We start from the raw sequence: 21179 nt of genomic DNA, 5'->3' as shown, positions 1-21179 counted from the left end.
TTGCAATAGCAGAAAACATATGAAAACCTTAAATAGCCTGTGAAACTTAGTTCTCTCTGTTTGTCTACAATATCTACATCTGCTTAGGCAAAGGCACCCAGCTTGATATTGTGTTTCTTGAGTTCCAGAAGGCATCCCATACAGTTCTACACTGTCGTTTGGAGAAGAAAATACTAGCTGATCGAGCATCGGACCAGAGTTGTGATTTGGTTCAGCACTTCCCTGCAGAAACATCTCAACATGATTCTCTTAATGAAACAAAATCAACAGATGTAAAGGTAAGTTTTGGAGAACTGGCATTACTGTTTACAGGAAAATGGCTGAGTAAGGAGGAGAAGTACAATCTTTGAGGGGAGATAGCCTTATTAGCCATTCTGAACAAAAATACGTCATATAAACTACTGTCCTTTTCTCAACGCTATCGAGGTAACTAATGAAATGTATGGTTAACAGGACAAATGCAGATGATAATACGAGGGTAGTCCCAAAAGTAAGGTCTCCTATTTTTTTATAAGTGCATAGACAATGGTTTACATCACTTTACAGCTTGAACATTTAGCTATTTTTCGACATAATCACCATTTCTGTTGATGCATTTTTGTAGACGCTGTGGCAGTTTTTGTATGCCCATTTCAAACCAGCTCGCAGCTATCCTGTTCAGAAAGTTATGAACCTCTTCTTTCACCTTGTCGTCGGAGCTGAATCGCTGAGACTACAATTAACGCTGACAGGTACTGTGAGACTCTGAAAAGAATCAAACGGGCAATTCAGAATATGAGAAGAGGAATGTTGAGTAAAGGCGTTCACATTCTCCATGACAACGCTTGCCCAAACATCGCTCGGCAAACCGTTGCTCTACTGCGACAGTTTCAGTGGAACATAATCACCCACCCATCCTATAGTCCTGACTTGGTTCCCAGTGACTATCACCTGTTCCCTAGGTTAAAAGAACATTTGGCCGGATAGCGATTCAGCTTCGACGGCGAGATGAAAGAAGATGTTCATAACTTTCTGAACAGCATGGCGGCGAGCTGGTATGAAATGGGCATACAAAAACTGCCACAGCGTCTACAAAAATGCATCGACCGAAATGGTGATTAAGTCGTAAAATAGCTAAATGTTCAAGCTGTAAAGTGATGTAAACCATTGTAGAAATAAACAGGTGTATGCACTTGTAAAAAAATAGGAGACCTTACTTTTGAGATTATCCTCGTAAATGAAACACTGTGATCTAATGTCTTCTTTAATTGTGTACATTTCCTCACAAAAAAAGTTGAAAAAGTCTACCATCAACTGTACCGCATTTTGCAGTTCTTGTTGGCAGATGCTGTGTTGCAGGTCTGAACTCATTCGTACGGTCCTTTACTCGAGCATAGGCGTGTAAAATACGGGCTAGAAGTTTCTCCTCTGTGTCCACTCTGCACTTCTAGACTTTGTTCTTAAGCCAACCGCAGAAACATAAAATAATGGAGTAAGATTGGGTGATCCCGAGAAATGACTGCACTGCTAGCTTTGTGGTCGCATGTCGCTTCACCGTTTGGGTGAAACTTGGTATTGTCTGTGACAAGTATCACTACGTAGCCTGTCACTTTTGGTTGTATTCTCACGTGCTTGTTGGTGAGGAAGCACATGCGACTGATGCCCGTGACTTTCGAACAGCTGAATGTCAGATACAGTTATGTGATACTTTTATTGTTGAGAATCACCAATAATGTCCCCTCTCAACGCACGTATCTTTCCTCCTGACTCACCCTGTATGTACAGGGTGAAGAAATAAATGCCGCATTTGGCGGTCAGCATGCGATTGTCCATTTCAGTTCAAGAAAAAGTGTATCTAGATAAACGCAGTACCACCAACAGGCTTAATAGCAATGAGATTTCAAATACGAAGCTACGGAAACGCTGCAAGCATGTGCCACATGGCCAAGAACAGGGTATATGAACCCTGCTCTGTACCGCAGCCGTTTCATTAGTTCAGTGAAAAGAGACAATGTCGTGAGGAATAATTTGCAGACTCGTCGATTTTCTGACCGCGTTTGCCCGAAATATGTTTTTTCAGTTAAAGCATAAAATTGTGCACGATTTACAACTCCAAAATGCAGTCTCTTGTGTATTTCTTTCCGTTACTGTGACCTCTACAGAAACATCGAGACATAACATGAACCCTTTACTACTTTATTTATGAGGCCAACAGAAGGTAATAGTAGATACAGTAACATAGTCTATAGTGGATGAAGCACAAAATACACAGCTGGTAGTTTACACTAGACTGCACATTATGCTACACACAATAATTCCATGATTACGTTTGACGTGTAGGCGTATTTCCACACAGCCGGTACATGCACGTATGGAAGATGTTCAAAGCGAACACCTTGCATTTGCAAACAGTGACTCGTTGGGTCATCCTTTGCTGGATCCTACGCAACACATGTGCATCCACTACTGCCGAGGTGGCACGCATGCGAGCTACAGAGTCGCGTGCGTGGAGTACAATAAATTTGTTCATTTAATTGTCGCTACAGTAAAAATCTAGTTGATTAAAATCTGGGGAAGGTGGAGGCCAGAACATTGGACTTAAATGACCAATTCATTTCCCTGGAAAAGCTTCATTTAAATAATTACGCACATTCATTCCAAGTGTGGCGGTACACCATCAAACTGAAGCCACAGCTGTCGCCGAACATCAAGTGGAACGTTTTCTAACGTGACGAAGTACTGCAAAGAAACGTACGATACAGGGACTCATTCAACTTGTCCGGCAATAGGTAATGGCCCAAAAGCACTCCTCAAAAGATTTCAGCTGGCAGGTCTATGCCAAAGTGTGCGTGATAGCCACTTTCACAGGTGACTTGTGGGCTGTGTTCCCACCAATAGTGGCGGTTGTGGAGGTTGAAAATACCTTCGAGAGTGAAGTTAGATTCGTCAGTCCATATCACGTTCTTTATAAAATGTTCGTTATAGCTCACTTGGTGCAAAAGCCATTCACAAAGCTGCACTCGTCGAATGCAGTCTTCTGGCCTCTCCGCTTGAGTTAACGTGTGATGATACAGATGTGGTTCTTCAACGTGCAACACTTAAACAACAAGGTATTTGTGACTGACTTGCAATGTGACAGGTACTTCGCCTAGGTGAGTGGTGAAGTTTCAAGAATCGCGACCTATGTTTGCGGACTACGCCTAGTCCTTGGACGACCACTGTGCACTACTTGTAGACAAAGACTACCGTTCGCCGACGGCATTGTTCAAACATTCTTACCGGGATGGTGCTTTTGAGAGTACCGTGCAGCATACACACGAGCATCAGCTGCATATCTACGGATTCATCGCTTGTTTACTCCACCGGGAAACCACCCTACGTGAATTTGAGAGGCCCCTTACGGATGTGCACTGCTGTTAGTAGACGCGTGCATGTAGTTTAATGGATCATACTACTATGTGATACGTTATTGCCATGTAGCAGAATAGTGCCTTGCTTATAAACGATAACTAAGGAAAACACGTTTAAAAAATAAAAAAAGTAGCCGTACGAGAATTCCAAACATAGTTCCACCATGATCGTAGGTTTGATGTCTTACCAGTCTACTGAGTGATCTGCAACGGCTAGTAGAGTACTGAGGGATGGTACACGTTCCTACGTGCATTCCAAGGCGTTGCACGCTGTGAGAACGTTGTCAGCTCCTCTTTTTCATACATGCTTTCTAAAGGCATCCACTGGTTTTGCTAGATACACTTTTGCCTTGAATCTGGGGAATCAGACGCCGAGCTCCAAGTGTGGCATTTTGTCGTCACCGTCCATATGTTGCAGTGGATAATTTCGAAACCTCTACGAGACTGTTTGCTGATGATACACCTGTCTGTAGCAACTCCATGAGTGCGTAGCGAATCGGAAAAGACATGCAGGGGATCGACAGATGGATTAAAGACTGGCGGTTGACCCTGAATGTGACTAAATGTGACATATTACGCCTGAATAGGCGAAGAAATCCTCTACTGTTCGATTACACTCTTGACGACAAATCACTGAAAATAGTAATCACCGAGATAAAAAAATACGAGTAACCATCCACTAGGACTTAAACTGTTGGAAAAGCAGACGCCATGCTCCTTTCGTAGCAAGAATCTTAAGGAAACGTAACTCACCGACGAAAGAAGTGGCTTGTCGCGTCTGGTTGCGCATTCGGTAAATTCGCCTTGCTGATCTCCTATATCCGTGTTCCCTGTTTACGCCGTCGAGAAAAGGTGAATTACACAACTTCAGCTCTAAGGGCCAGTTGTAAAACCTCGGGATAAATCCAAGGCTAGCTAACCGAGGAATGCGCTAATCACTGGTTAACATGGAGTGCGCGTTGTATGTCGCAATTTTATTCCTTGGTTAGTTATTCCCAAAATAGCGTTCTTGTCGAACAAAGTTGGTAATAACTTAAGAGCACCCCGGCTGTTTTCGCGTACGTCATTTCATATTTACGTAGTCGTCGTCTGCAGAAATATCGTGTCAAACATGAGTGATAAACATTCCAGATAGCAAAACTTCTCGCTTGAAGGTACCTTGAGGCTGGTAGATACTGTGACTAAGATCAAGAGTATAGTAGAAAACACGAACACTCTTGCAGTCTCATTCAGTGAAAATATTAGTGCAAAACATTTAACTAAATTGGTAAGATACATACATACACACACACACACACACACACACACACACACACACACACACATACATATATATATATATATATATATATATAAAACCTTCGATCCTGAATTTACTTAAATGATTAGGTATTTGTTGTTTGACCAGTGAGAGATCTTTCTAGAACTCCCAATAAAGTATTCGAAAAAATATCCAACAGTTTTCATTCACTTCACACACTTCACATACTTCGACAGAGCAGCTATAATAGACGCATGATTATTATTATAACTATTGTTATTATTATTATTTAAAGAAAGAAACACATAATTATTAAGCACAGAAAAGGTAGCAGAGGCTCTAGATTGGTGGCCACCGTTTGCCAAATGTTAAGTTCCAAAAATACTCGCTGTGATAAAGTTGTCACAGAAGGACGCCACAATGAATTAGATTCAGATGCAACATCTCTATACCATCCATCAAATGTAGCTGTAGGATAGATAGTGAATTGAAAAATTGAATTGCAATTAGACACATAAATAGAAGCAACTATGAAATGCGGTCTGCTTTGTAAAATAGTTCGCCCTTATAGTCTCTCCAACAAATTGTGACAAATATGTATGTGGTTATGTGAATAAGACTAATAACTGGGAAATACAATATCTATCTGCTATAGCTTCTTTAAAAAAAAATACTTTCCTTTTAACTTTACTGTGTTAAATTTAGCTTGAATAAACACAAACAATTCACATGGTTATGGAAATAATGTTAAGTGGTGGGCTACTGTGTTGCTCTGAACCAATCAGTAGAAGATGGAAAGTTATTGTCCCAATGGGATATAAGAGTGAACCATATTTTCTGCTATAGATTTGGCTGAGTGAACTAGGGACATTAGTGTGCTGTCAAACTTTTTGCTACGTTCAACAATCACAGTAAGCCATCAATTTCATAAAAATGGTGCTTCTCACAAGTATAATATAAGATATTTCAGTTTAAGTTACCTACAGCTAGCTGTAGCTTGACATAATGGAGAACACCGAAAATAACCTGTTATTCAAGGAAATGTAAAAACATAACATTCCAGGCACCTCTTCCATATGCTACAACTATGGGAAACTAGATTCCTGTTCTGTTCTTACAGCATACAAATACAGCTATTATTTTAGGACAAATGTGGGTAGGCTTATGTGGACAATACTAATAATAAAGAAACAACAGATACGTCATTTAGTAGGGGAAGCATCACTTTTTTGTAAGAAAAGAATCTTACTTTCCTCTTCATCCTACGTGTGAAACTTAGCCTGAGTAAGAACAAATAGTTCACTGGCTTCAGTGAGTAATGGTGCTCTGAAACATTAATGGGCCCTTAATCCTAATATTTTCAATAAAAGGTGGAAAGTTGTTTTGACATAGCTGTGGTTTTTACAAAAAGAGGGCATTTCCAATAGAAAACAAAGTGGAACAATTCTTTCAGCGATTGATGAGATTGGGACACTACTGTTTCGTCAAAACGTTTTGCTTCGACCATCATGAGTTATTTTGCTCCCCAAATAGCAACACTCCTTTATTACTTTAAGTGTCTCATTTCCTAATCTAATTCCCTCAGCATCACCCGACTTAATTCTACTACATTCCATTATCCTCGTTTTGCTTTTGTGGAGGTTCATCTTATACCCTCCTTTCAAGACACTGTCCATTCCGTTCAACTGCTCTTCCAAGTCCTTTGCTGTCTCTGACAGATTTACAATGTCATCGGCAAACCTCAAAGTTTTTATATTTTCTCCATGGATTTTAATACCTAGTCCGATATTTTCATTTGCTTCCTTTACTGCTTGCTCAATATACAGTTTGAATAACATCGGGGAGAGGCTACAACCCTGTCTCACTCCCTTCCCAACCATTGCTTCCCTTTCATGTCCCTCGACTCTTATAACTGCCATCTGTTTTCTGTACAAATTGTAGATAGCCTTTCGCTCCCTGTATTTTACCCCTGCCACCTTCAGAATTTGTAAGAGGGTATTCCAGTCAACATTGTCAAAAGTTTTCTCTAAGTTAACAGACACCAGATAAACAAGATTATTTTCCTACAAACCGTCATTTTAATGTGCCTGACTTACATAAATCACACGGCGGAATTAACGATGTACTGAAATCAAATGCATATTACTATAAATGAAAAGCACTATTGAAGAAAACGGAAAAATAGTCTCACTTGTCCGTCATATGCTCCAGTTTCTTATATACAAATTTGAAAACACGGAGAACGGTTTTCTTTGATAAGCGATAACTGGATATAAATTCGGAATCGGCGTCGTCTCATTTTCTTCTCCTTCCTCATATTCTCACGAACACTTGAGCCAAAATATCGTCATACCTGTCTGCGTCTATCACTATTCCTGTTATAGTGAAAAGTCATTGCCCGGTTAAGTTCGCTAACCGACCAGAAATTACCGGTTAAGTTATCCGAGTTTCTTCTCCGTTTAGGAGTTAGTCCGCTTTCGTACGAAGTTTTTCCCGCCCTTAACTGGCTGAAAACGCCCTGAGATGCAAGTGATGTAATTTAGTAGCAACCGGTTTTGCACTTGTATGCAATCAGCGGCCGGAGACGCTCTGCAAGGACAGTTCAAATTGAGCGGTAGGGGGAGGCGTATAAATAGAGGAGAGAGTTGTGGCGCAGCTCTCTTCCGCGCTGAACCATGGGTGCTGTGTTCGCCGCCTGTGTGCTGCTGGTCTCGCTGTCTGCTGGGCTGTTGGCAGTCGCAGCCTGGCTGTGGGCCACCCGCCGCCGGACGTCGATCCCAGGACCCCCGACACTGCCGCTGCTGGGAAACGCGCTCAGCTTCCGCAAGATGCCCGTACTGGTGGACCGCCTCACGGAGCTGCACAGTCGCTACGGAGACATCTTCAGGTGAGTCGGGGGCCTTGAACACTGGGGCACTGCTGTGAACCACTGCTGTATTAGCAAAAGACCGCCAGCATTGCGGCGTTGTAAGGTCTGTTCCTGCAGATTCCGTTAAGCGTTTAGAAAGTTGCATTGCGTTGTTGTTGGGGAAGAGACTAAACAGCGAGGTCATCGGTCTTGTCGGATTAGGGAAGGATGCGGAAGGAATTCGGCCGTGCACTTTCAAATGGATCAAATGGCTCTGAGCACTATGGGACTCAACTGCTGTGGTCATTAGTCCCCTAGAACTTAGAACTACTTAAACCTAACTAACCTACGGACGTCACACACATCCATGCCCGAGGCAGGATTCGAACCTGCGACCGTAGCAGTCGCACGGTTCCGGACTGCGCGCCTAGAACCGCGAGACCACCGCGGCCGGCGCCGTGCACTTTCAACCATCCCGGCATTTGCCTGGAGCGATTTAGGGAAATCATGGAAAATGCTATATTCTCTTTTCTCTGTGAGGTACTGGATGGGCTAAACAAAAAGTTTCGAACGCTTGGCGTGTTTTTTGATTTAACAAAGGCATTTGAGGGAGGGGGGTTACTGTTTAACGTCTCGTCGACAACGAGGTCATTAGAGACGGAGCACAAGCTCGGATTAGGGAAGGATGGGGAGGGAAATCGGCCGTGCCCTTTCTAAGGAACCATCCCGGCATTTGCCTGAAGCGATTTAGGGAAAACACGGAAAAACGTAAATCAGGATGGCCGGACGCGGCATTGAACCGTCGTCCTCCCGCATGCGAGTCCAATGTGCTAACCACTGCGCCCTCTCGATCGGTATAAAAAAGGCATTTGACTGCGTTGATCTCACAATATTGCTCCAGAAGTTGGATCATTACGGAATAAGGGGAGTAGCTCGCAATTGGTTCACCTCTTACTTTAGCAACAGGCAGCAAAAGGTTGATAACGGGTGTGATGTGAGATCTGAGTGGGGTACTGTCAAGTGGGGGGTGTCCCAGGGATCAGTGTTGGGGCCGCTCCTGTTCCTTATTTACATAAATGATATGCCCTCTAGTATTATGGGTAACTCTAATATATTTCTGTTTGGTGATGACACTAGCTTGGTGGTAAAGGGTGTTGTATGCAACATTGACTCGGTTTCAAGTAGTGCAGTACACGACCTTAGTTCATGGCTTGTAGAAAATAAAGTAACATTAAATCACAGAAAGACTCAGTTTTTACAGTTTCTAACACACAATTCAACAAAACCCGACGTTTTAAACTCACAGAACGGGCATGTGATTAGTGAACCTGAACAGTTCAAATTGCTAGGTGTTCAGATAGATAGTAAGCTGTCGTGGAAAGCCCACGTTCAGGGTCTTGTTCAAAGACTTAACACTGCCATTTTCACTATTCGAACGGTATCGAAAGTGAGTGATACTTCGACACGTAAATTAGTCTACTTTGCATATTTTCATTCACTTATGTCGTATGGTATTATGTTTTGGGGTAACTCTTCCCATTCTAGAAGAATATGTTTGACTCAGAAACGGGCGATTCGAGCAATAAGTGGTGTGAGTTCACAAACCTCTTGTCGACCTCTGTTCACGAGTCTGGGTATTTTGACATTGGCCTCTCAATATGTATATTCATTATTGTCGTTGCTTGTTACCAATAGTAGTTTATCTCCAACAATAAGCAGCTTTCACTCGGTTAATACTAGGCAGAAATCAAACCTCCAATTGGATCGGACTTCCTTAACTCTTGTGCAAAAAGGTGTGCATTATACTGCTGCATCCATTTTCAACGAGCTACCACGCGATTTCAAGTATCTTAGCAGTAATCCACGCGCTTTCAAATCGAAACTGAAGAGTTTCCTCATGGGTCACTCCTTCTACTCTGTCGAGGAGTTCCTTGAAAAATTAAGTTGATTCTCATTGTAATGCTGATAGCGTTTGCTTAAACTTATGGACTGACTTTCTTTCAGGTTCATGAAAATTTATTTTTATCTGTTATTACATTTATGTTGTAAATTCATGTACTGACAGATTCCATGACCTTGGAGATTTTCTCCTCAATTTGGTCCTACGGAACTTGACATGTAAATAAATAATAAATGCGAAAAACTAAATCAGGTTAGCCGGACGCGGGATTGAACCGTCGTCCTCCAAAATGGGAATCCAGTGCTCTAACCACTGTGCCACCTCGCTCGGTCGTTTAGAAAGTGGACATGGGTTCACGACAGTACTCAGGATTCATCAGAATGCAGTTGACATGTTTTCCCTGTTTCTTCAAGCTGACTGACTGTGCTCATAGTCACTAAGAGTGGGTATCGTGATTGTTATGTTTGTTCAGATACCAATAACACTATTTCTTAACTTTTTAATTTGACACTTTGCTGCGCGTTTGGTGCAGGGTTTACTCATCATCAGAGGTTTTCTGTTGCTTGCATTTGAAATGAAATATGTCTAACATAGAAGTCGGTTCTTGTGAGAAAATAGTGTTGCGGGAAAAAAAAGGGAAAAGGGGGGGGGGGGGGAGGCAAGAAAGCTACAACCAGTGTGCTCACTGCTTATAATATTGTGACGCAACTCTTGAATGTATTATAGTCTTTCCACCAATAACTGTGTGAAATAAAGGGTGTAAGACTTAAATGGTAAGTGAAATCTCTAACATACCAAGAAAATTTTACATAATTAGTGCTACATAGCCGGCCGGTGTGGCCCTGCGGTACTAGGCGCTTCAGTCCTGAACCGCGTGACCTCTACGGTCGCAGGTTCGAATCCTGCCTCGGGCATGGATGCGTGTGATGTCCTTAGGTTAGTTAGGTTTAAGTAGTTCTACGTTCTAGGGGACTGATGACCACAGATGTTAAGTCCCATACTGCTCAGAGCCATTTGAACCATTTTTGAAGTGCTACATACTTTTTTTTTTTTAACCATCAATATCGCGACTGGTTTGATGCGGCCCGCAACGAATTCCTTTACTGTGCCAACCTCTTCATCTCAGAGTAACAATTTCACTCTATGTCATCAATTATTTGTTGGATCAATTCCAATCTCTGTCTTCCTTTATAGCTTTTTCCCTTCACCAACTCCCTCTATTACCATGGAAATTATTCCCTGATGTCCTTAACACATTTCCCATCATACTCTACTTTCTTTCTGTCAGTGTTTTCCATGCGGATTCTGCGTAGGATCTCCTCATTCCTTACATCTACATCTACATCTACATCTACATATATACTCCGCAATCCACCACACGGTGCGTGGCGGAGGGTACCTCGTACCACACCTAGCATCTTCTCTCCCTGTTCCCCTCCCAAACAGAACGAGGGAAAAATGACTGCCTATATGCCCCTGTACTAGCCCTAATCTCTCTTATCTTATATTTGTGGTCTTCCCGTGAAATGTAAGTTGGCGGCAGTAAAATTGTACTGCAGTCAGCCTCAAATGCTGGTTCTCTAAATTTCCTCCTTTCCCCTAGAGACTCCCACCCGAGTTCCTGAAGATAGTGGTGGAATATACAAAAATGCAAGTGTAAAAAAAGGGTTGAATTAGCAGCGTTAGGATAACACAATTAGGAGCACTGCCTCCTCAATAATGAGAGACAAACTTTTACTACTCGACAAACAGTTGCTGCGTTATCCATAACAACAGTCACCACCATGTTCTACAATCCCGCACAGTAAAGCGATAAATGAAGAAAACTTTCATAGGAGTTCCATGTTACTACAGTCTGATTCATCTTGTCACAAAACACCCCTAAGAAATGGATGGGACTCACATTGTTGATATCATACTCACCTCGCCTGCCAAAACTACCAGTTGAGATACTCGTATGGATAAGAAATAATATAATGTGGAATACCATGCACACATATAAGTGTCAGAACCACATCTCAACGTATACCTGTAAGCTAACAAAAAGAGATGTCATGCGTTTCACGAGGCGCTACGCCCTTGGTTCATCAGCTGTGCTGTAGGCATACAGAGATGGCGCTAGTCTTGACGAGGAGTTTCACGCAGCTCGTATGGCCAAAAGTGTCTCGACGCAGTGTGTTCTCATTCAAATTTACTGATACTCAAATCACATAAAGTAAAAGTACATATCATATGAAAACGTAATCTGTGCCTTGAATCAGAAACATTAGAAACGCATTCAAAGTACGAAACAATAGTTCGTAGTATTGTGATAACACTGCACCACAACTCAAATAAATCATCTACAATCTGTACCATGTATGCAGGATTAGCTTGCATTTCAGTGTGATTGTTGTATGTGTACACACTGGACTCATTTACCACGTTCACAGAAAAAGCAGGCTACATATACAGGGTGTTACAAAAAGGTACGGCCAAACTTTCAGGAAACATTCCACACACAAAGAAAGAAAATATGTTATGTGGACATGTGTCTGCAAACTCTTACTTTCCATGTTAGAGCTCATTTTATTACTTCTCTTCAAATCACATTAATCATGGAATGGAAACACACAGCAACAGAATGTACCAGCGTGACTTCAAACACTTCGTTACAGGAAATTAATTCGCAGAAGTGTACCCGTGGAGGCCAATCAGCTGCTGATAGTGCTTGCACACGCTGTACATAGTACGGGAACAACTGGTTCTCCCGTAGCACTCTGCATACAGTGACGTGGTCAACGTTAACTTGTACAGCAGCAACTTCTCTGACGCTGACATTAGGGTTATCGTCAACCGCACGAAGAATTGCCTCGTCCATTGTAGGTGTCCTCGTCGTTCTAGGTCTTCCCCAGTCGCGAGTCATAGGCTGGAATGTTTCGTGCTCCCTAAGACGCCGATCAATTGCTTCGAACGTCTTCCTGTCGGGACACCTTCGTTCTGGAAATCTGTCTCGATACAAACGTACCGCGCCACGGCTATTGCCCCGTGCTTATCCATACATCAAATGGACATCTGACAACTCCGCATTTGTAAGCATTGCACTGACTACAAAACCACGTTCGTGATGAACACTAACCTGTTGATGCTACGTACTGATGTGCTTGATGCTAGTACTGTAGAGCAATGAGTCGCATGTCAACATTACCTTCCTTCAATTGGGCCAGCTGGCGGTGAATTGAGGAAGTACTGTACATACTCACGAAACTAAAATGAGCTCTAACATGGAAATTAATCGTTTTCGGACACGTGTCCACATAACATCTTTTCTTTATTTGTGTGTGAAGAATGTTTCCTGAATGTTTGGCCGTACCTTTTTGTAACCCCCAGTATATCTCCGTCTATAAGGCTTTCCTGCAAATTACACTTCAGTACCTGGCAGAGGATTCATTGAACCACTTTCACAATAATTCTCCATTATTCCATTTTCGAAGATCGCGCGGAAGGAACACACACTTATATCTTCACCTGTGAGCTCTGATTTCCCTTATTTTATTATGATGATCTCTTCTCCCTAGGTATATCGGCGTCAAAATATATTTTCGCATTCGGAAGAGAAAGTTGTTGATCGAAATTTCGTGAGAAGAAAAAAATGTTTAAATGTGTGTGAAATCTTATGGGACTTAACTGCTAAGGTCATCAGCCCCTAAGCTGACACACTACTTAACCTAAACTATGCTGAGGACAAACACACAAACCGATGCCCGAGGGAGAATTCGAACCTCCGCTGTGACTGGCTGCACAGTCCATGACTGCAGGGCCCCTGACCGCTCGGCTAATCCCGCGCGGCTCGTGAGAAGAACCCGCCGCAACGAGAAAGGCCTTTATTTTAATGACTTTCACCCCAGATCCTGTATCATGTCCGCAACACTCTCTCCCATATTTCTCGTCAATTCAAACGCGCTGCCCTTATTCGAACTTTCTCGATGTACTCCGTTAATCCTATCTGGTATGGATCCCACGTCACGCAGCAGTACTCCAAAAAAGTGGCCTGCCAATAAAACGCAGTCTTTGGTTCTCCTTACCCACAACATTTTCCATGTGTTCCTTCCAATTTAAGTACTTTGTAACTGTAATTTATAGGATTTCGTTGAATTTACAGCCTTCAGAATAGATTGATTTATCGTGTAACCGAAGCTTAAGATTTCCTTTTAGCAGTGATGAGGATGACCTGTCACCGTGTTCAACCTGCACCCTTTGACACTGAAGCCCTTTTTATGTTTCCTAGAGACCCTCCAACCTGAAATACCGCCCAGTCCACGCCACATAGGCCCCACTACATGTGTAGCCGCCTCCTGCGTGTCACGAACTCCTGACCTATTTTGCGGAACCCGGAAATCCACCATCGTACGGCCCTAGTCGAAGAATCTTCAGCCTACATGGTCTCAGAAGCGTGTGAGCCTCTGATCCAGATCCTACACTCTGCTCTGTACCAAAGTTCCACTATCGGTCCTATCGACTATTCTGCAACTGGTAAGATCCATCTCGGGAGCAAGACTAGCAGCCTTTACCCCTTCAGATAACCGCTTGAAAACATAGAGAATCTCTTCCATTTCAAAGCGACACACGTTAGCCGTCACCTACAGTTGGCTGCAGCCTGTACTCTTCATGGCATCCGGAAGGACCCGTTTTACTCCTGGAATGACTCTACTAAGTATGCACATTGATTGCACACTGTCTTCCTTCCCCTCCTAGGCAGCCATACTCCTAAGGCGCCCCACAATGCGCCTAACATTGGAGGTCCCAACTGCCAATATTCCCACCCTCAGTGACTCCCGGATGTTGCAGGCTGAGGGGCTTCCCCTGAAGAAGGGCAAGTGACTGCATCCAGGAGAGGGACAGTGTCATCCACAGACAACATCTGGAGCCTGTTTGTCAGACTGACCTAGGCTGCCTTACATTCGGGCCCATGGGAAATCTTTTGCAACCTGCCATGCCACGAGGCAATCTCCTACTAGACCACGGGTGAGCAGTTACTGTGCTGGCCACCGGCGAGTGCCGATCAACGGTCATGGGGGGCGTAGACGTCTGTTGATTCCCCACGGCCGGCCCACAACATTGATACCTATTCATTGCACCTTCAAGCTGTGCAATCGAAGCCAACACATTAAACTGTCTCTTTATTTGAAACTTCGTGGCAGATTAAAACTCTGTGCCGGACCGAGACTCGAAATCAGGACCTTTGTCTTTCGCAGGCAAGTGCTCTACCAACTGAGCTACCCAAGCACGACTCACTACCAATCCTTACAGCTTCAATTCTGCCAGTATCTCGTCTCCTACCTTCCAAACTTCACAGAAGCTCCCAGAATTGAAGCTGTGAGGAAAGTTAGTGAGTCGTGCTTGGGTAGCTCAGTTGGTAGAGCATGTGCCTGCTACACGCGAAGGTCCCGAGTTCGAGTCTCGGTCTGGTACACAGTTTTAGTCTTCCAAGAAGTTTCATATCACTGCACACTTCGCTCTAGACTGAAAAACTCACTCTATCTCTTTACTTATTTTTATATTTAAACACCGATCTACAGAATTTTCCCTAACAAAGACAACTCAAACTTAACCTTTTCATTTCTTATCCACAATATACAAGCCCAACGCAATCCGACTGCTATACATTGACAACATGACTTCCAATCATTAACTCAGAAGAATGGCCCTGAATTGCAAGAAATCCTAACAATGATACAGACCCAAAAAATATGAAATTAAAGAAATATGAAACTACCACCAACTCTGTTAATTGCCTAAACTCAATTCAGTCACGATTACCGATAGTGGGAACCCCAGTTTTTATAAGTCACACACCTCACAGAAAATCTTCATAACACGAATTACAACAATTACAGCAAACAGTAATTACAGTCAGCTAAATAAAAAGGTTCTAAGTACTATAGACTCTAACTACTAGGTGGCATATGGTTAGCAAAAGAAAGATTTTGTTGATGAGCAAACAATGTATAAAGAAAATTTTACCTTACTCATGTGACATCCAGTTCCATAAATTATATAGTTATCAGTAATTCCACTACAAAACATTATCAACTATACATCCATTATCATACCTTCCCTTTCATCTTTTCTTATAAGAAATTTGATCTCACTTTACACTGCATATCCTACAGTGTAGAATCTCCACTAAGAAAAAAATTTTCATAGACATCTATCCACTCGCTGACAACTAGTCCGTCTAACCACAGAATCTCTTGCTGAGGGCACAGAGCGATGTCAGCGATATTAACGCAGTCTATAGCGCTGTCAACATACAGACAGGCTACTTACACACAGCCTAGAGCTGAGAGCGAAATATCGCCAACTCAGCTCACAGCAGCCACAGACCGTATCAATACTATAAACTGTGTAAAAGTGCACTACACAGACAAACAAAGAACCATCGATACCAACTGCAGAACTCTACTGTAGACACTGACGTAAACGCAAGAACTGTTTCTAATAGATTAGCTTAACGCACAGAGATTCAAAAAGCTAACTATTAAAGCACACAGGTGAGACTAGATAATTCGTTTCTCGTTAGCAACCTGTAAAATGTCTTGAAATCAGAACACTTTCCGGCACTAATGAGAACAATAGGATTGTGTCTATTAAATTTTAAATTAAAACTCAGAAAATCATCATATTTTCTCGTGATAATTACACTTCACATTTATTTACCCTACCTAGTAAGTATCTCGGGCTAATGGACAGATCCTGCATTTTTTACACATAACACGCCACGAAAAAGTGAAACGCATTACGCAGGTGATAAATAATTATAGAGGTGATTGAACATGATGGTAATCATGTGTGATTTTACGAATGCGTACTGATATAACGTGGTGGAACTGTAGCACATACAATGTTATCTGTTCTAGCCTAGGAACACTAGTCTAACACATCGAAAAGTGTCATCATGTGATAGGTTTATAATCTGTTGGTAGGTAATGTGTTAAGTCTGATCAACATATTGACACCTTTGGATATCTGTATCTTTGCAGGAAACACACTCTTGTCTCTGAGGATATACAGCTATTCTTTGCAATCCTCTTTTTAGTACTGACAACGAAAATCGCTGGGAAGGTGTTGATTTCACCAACATAATAAATACAAGTAACCGTAAGTTGGAGTACTGATCGGAATCCAGATTTTTTACTGCACATTAAAGGACACGCAGAAAACGAAATCTGTTTTATAAAGCTCCAGTCACGTCTGCATCTGCTAAAAAAAGCATAGTTAGTCGCATGTAAAAAAAAATGTGGAGGGCTAGATGTTGTTGTACACCTAATCCTTCGCAGAGAAGTAACGGTTCAGCAAGCAAATGGATACCTACCAGTTTACTCGAAAAGAAAATAGGATCTTAAAACTGTAAAAGCCTTCGATACACTCACAAAGTGCAGTACAATAATTTTGATACATGTTTTTTCTCTTGAGATGTGCGGCTATTTTTTTGCGTTCGCCTTACCAGGCTTTGTCCTTGTTAGCAACACTAGCAAAGAGAAACCAATGGGGAGGTTGTCCTTTTACCAGTCATAGCAGCCGTAAATAATAGACATGTTTGCCAGGCTATACGATGTTGGCAGTGGGAGCGTTCCAGTGGAGAGCCTTTTTGCATACGGTAAAAAATGCCAATCTGTGTGTGGTATTCTGCAGTTTGTCTCCTGGAATAATAAGCTCCTAATCTCGGTGAATTTCTTATGAATACGAAACGAAAGATCGAAGTATTGTCAGCACCTTAGCAAGCCATATCTTGTCAGAACGTACATTTGATCTACTGGTCGAATCGGATGTCGTGTGTAAACTAACACATACGCCACTACGTAAGTTGTATATTAAAGCAGCCAGAGGTACATATTTTTCACCACAGTATTGTCAAGCCATGTTATTTCGTAGGTCTTAAAAAAACACAAACTGCTATCTGCCTGTGTACAGCATTAAATATTTAACCAGGAATTTGAGACGCTGTTGTATCACATCTTGTGGCATGTGGTTGATGTATTTCGGATCCTAAGATTCGATTTCCAACTACAGCATGTACTCCATATCTACGATGACAACAAAACATCCATTTTTCAAGAGTTTAACACAAATGAAAAGCAGCTTTTAAAAGTAATTCGTTTGTAAAAATTGTTAACTAAAGCTCTACGCAGAAATTGTGCAAGAATGTGAACGTAAACCGAGCGAGGTGGCGCAGTGGTTAGCACACTGAACTCACATTCGGAAGGATGACGGTTCAAACCCGTATTCGACCATACTGATTTAAGTTTTCCGCGATTTTCCTAAATCGTATCAGGCAAATGCCGGGATGGTTCCTTTGAAAAGGCACGGTCGGTTTCCTTCACTATCCTTCCCTAATCCGAGCTTGTGCTCTATCTCTAATGACCGCGTGGCTAACGGGACGTTATACACTGATCTCCTCCTCCAAGGAAAGTAATAATATGATCTCTGTATCATAATGTGTCGAATTTATTAAGAAAGTAGTAGATGAATATAAGACATAAATAATAATTTCATTTATAATACGAGTAATAAAATAAGGCATTTGCATTTCCCGAGTAAATACTGGTATAAAGGCATTCACCGTTCTGTTGCGTTGCTGCGTTGTTATTACTTTGTCCAACCTCCGTTCTTCCTAATTAACCGTAAATTTTCTTCGACATTGCCTTTGTAAGGTTCTGTAGTTCTTGCAGTGATATTGTCGCCTTCTCATATCACAGTTTCAGCTTACATACGACCTCAAACTTGCTTCTATTGGATTGCAAGAATTCGCCAAAGGTTTTTCATGCAGTTCACATCTGCGCCACTGGCAGGCGTTAGTAAGACGTCGATATCTTCAAACCACCGTTTGGTTGTAGCAGAAACATGCACAGATGCATTTTTTCATTGAGACATTAGACTTTTGTTCCCTAGTTCCTCATGTATTCCCATCAGTTTTGTCTCTAGTATCCTACCGTATATGTTAGAGTCCCTCCTCATGTTCAGCCAAGGAGTACGTGAATAGTTTTAGCGTAGAAGGCTCTCCAAATCATAACGCTTCCATTACGAAAATTTCTGCTCATTCTTACCTGCTGCTCTGTTCTCAGAACATGCCAATAGTACTGAAATCCATCTGACCGATCTTCACTCATCACTGAAGATCAGTTTATCCCCAGCAAATTCCAGTATAGCCCGTTTGTGTTTGGCTGTGAGATTCTTGCAGTCGTTTGTTGAATTCAAGATGTTTGTCATTTGACTTAATTTGTCGTACACGTCTGGAATATACTGACAATTGTAAATCAGCAACAAGCCGAGAAGAATAACGGTTTTTGGCCTTTGCTTAGCCCAAAAGGAATCGTTTCGATGTCTCAAGTAACCTTCTACGTAGCCCATAGTTTACGCTCTGTTCATATCGTGCGCCCAGTGTAACGAATCAATCACTAACTTGAACGCTTCAACTTCTTGGCGATTTGTAAGTACATACTGTTGTACAGATATCAAATCCTTAGTAAACTGGATCTCATGCTAGTGCATATACACTGTGCACAACTATTGCAGCCGAGAATGTTAATTTTCCTACAAATATCCATTACTTTATACTGGTTTCCACTATTGTACTAGCGTACACCCAAGCGGATGCTGTAATTTTTTTTGTAACAACAGCCTCGTGCAGGAGAAAAGAGGTAAAATAACATACTTTCTTTATAGTTGTCAAATTGCTGGTTGGAGAATTTAAATCCACAATGGGTGTAAACTGTTCGTTGGAGTACTGGTCCATAAAATGCCGGAAACAAGACCGTTTGTCGTCCGCGGCTCGTGGTCTAGTGGCTAGCGTTGCTGCTTCTGGATCACGGAGTCCCGGGTTCGATTTCTGGCCGCGTTGGGGATTTTCTCTGCCCGGAAAGTGGGTGTTTGTGATGTCCTCATCATTTCATCATCATCATTCGTGACAGTGGCTAGATTGGATCGTGAAAAAATTAGACTGTCTAAAAAAATTGGGACTTTGTATGGGCGCTGATGACCGCGCAGTTGAGCTTCCTACTAACCAAAGCAAACCATGGCTGTTTGCAGTGTTAAGGGATGCACGGAAAGGAGAACGCTGTTGGCGTGATTCGAGTTCCCGAAATTACGCATATTGTGGTGTGCATACTGTAAGACCTTCGGTACACACACCATCAGATTATTTGACTTGTCGCTCTAGCGAAGTAGGCGAGTGTCAGCAGTATGTCTCGTGGTCTTATCGTGGCGTGTTTATCTCCTGCCCTTAGGTCAGACGATAGAAATGCCACTTGCACACTTAGAGTAGCAGATTGACGATGACCAAAATTAAACAGAACTTGATTAATTTTCACACACCTTTATTAAAATAATAAAAAGCATAGATACACGTAACTTGATTCTGGATGCTGTTTACAATTGACAATCTGAAGTTCCTTTGGTTTTGGTACGTTAATCTTATTCTCACATATCTCTGATACTTAAAGTGTCTATACATTTATCTTCATGGTTATGTACAGGAATATGATAATCTTATTAGGCGCAGACTGAAACTTGTCAATAGATTGGTACAGACAAATGCAGACTAATGCAGAATAATGCAGACTGACTAATCGGAGGTCTGTACACTCGTTATAATACCTCGTGCTTTCATGTATCACTGCGCGAGTGTGATCCGCGAGAAGAAAAGGCAGCGATCTCATTGGCTGCGTTACATATTAATACGCGGATCAGCGGAAGCAGAATTTGGTCTGTCTCTAAGACAGCGCCATCTCGTAGTGCGGAGACGGACGAGGGCTGCGCCTGAGCTGTTCTGCTTAGAGGGGCGCGCTCTAGTGGGAAAGTTGTGTACTCGCTGACTACGCGGAACTATGTACACAAAATATATGCAGGATGGTTGCTTTTGAATCACTGCATCGTCGTACTTTCTTTGCAGGATCCGACCTGTTAGGACACACACACGTAGATAGAGTCATGATATGCTCAAGCTAGCAGTTGCGTTATCACCATTATTCTACATTCTCGGAGCTTGATTTCTTGCTGGTCGGAGGATGATGACGAAATCTGAGTTTACGCACTTTTAATTTATTTTAAATGCAGTTGCATACTAACATTACTGTGAGAGAATAAAATTTGTATTTTAATATAGGAGTCGTTCCTTACGTAAACTCAACAGCATTGGCAGAGCTGCCATATACGTGAAGCACCTCCCAGACGTTTGATGCCGCATATAAATCAAAAGTTTCCGGTAATCAAGGCTAGGAAAGTATCTATACTTATTGACAGTCGATACAAGTGCAGCTACAAGTTGAACAGATGTGTCCCCCATAGAGAGTTTCGGACCTGAGTGCAGAGAACTTACAGTTGTTAAACAATGGTACGATGTTTTCTTTTTTTGCGCCGAATGATACAGTTGACTTTACAACTGAATTGTTATTTATTTATTTGTTTCTCCCAGATTACTGAGTGTATAACTATATTCCTAACATGATAGGTGTTTGAGTCAAATATTGCACTTTTCTCCTGAATGAATAGTCTTATTATACGAAGTGGGCACACATTGTAACATTGTTAACATTTAATGTAAATTACATTGCATCTGCTTCTGAAGTCAAAGAGCGTAGTTACAAGGCTCGCCAACAACGGAGTGAGATAATTTTGTATTTCAAGGCAGCTCCTCATCCGTTTGTGTCCACATACTGACTGCTGCATCTAGCAGAACTGCTCCATAATAAAATGTGTATTACAGAAGGAACGAAAAAAACTCTGAAATATTCTAGATATAAA

At 42.0% G+C, this 21179-nt stretch overlaps 1 protein-coding gene across 1 annotated transcript in view; it reads left to right on the top strand.

Moving 5' to 3' along the window:
* Positions 1-7325: 7325 nt before the first annotated feature.
* The window catches only part of LOC126278746 (cytochrome P450 4c3-like), a 121557-nt gene continuing 107703 nt past the window's right edge, over positions 7326-21179 (top strand). Inside the window, exon 1 of the mRNA XM_049979023.1 lies at positions 7326-7537. Coding sequence (XP_049834980.1) covers positions 7326-7537 — 212 coding nt within the window. The remainder of the gene's footprint in view (positions 7538-21179) is intronic.

The sequence above is a fragment of the Schistocerca gregaria genome, chromosome 6 (genome assembly GCF_023897955.1).
Source record: "Schistocerca gregaria isolate iqSchGreg1 chromosome 6, iqSchGreg1.2, whole genome shotgun sequence".
Taxonomy (NCBI): domain Eukaryota; kingdom Metazoa; phylum Arthropoda; class Insecta; order Orthoptera; family Acrididae; genus Schistocerca; species Schistocerca gregaria.
Note: the sequence above shows the minus strand (reverse complement) of the source record. Positions and strands in the feature narration are given on the sequence as shown.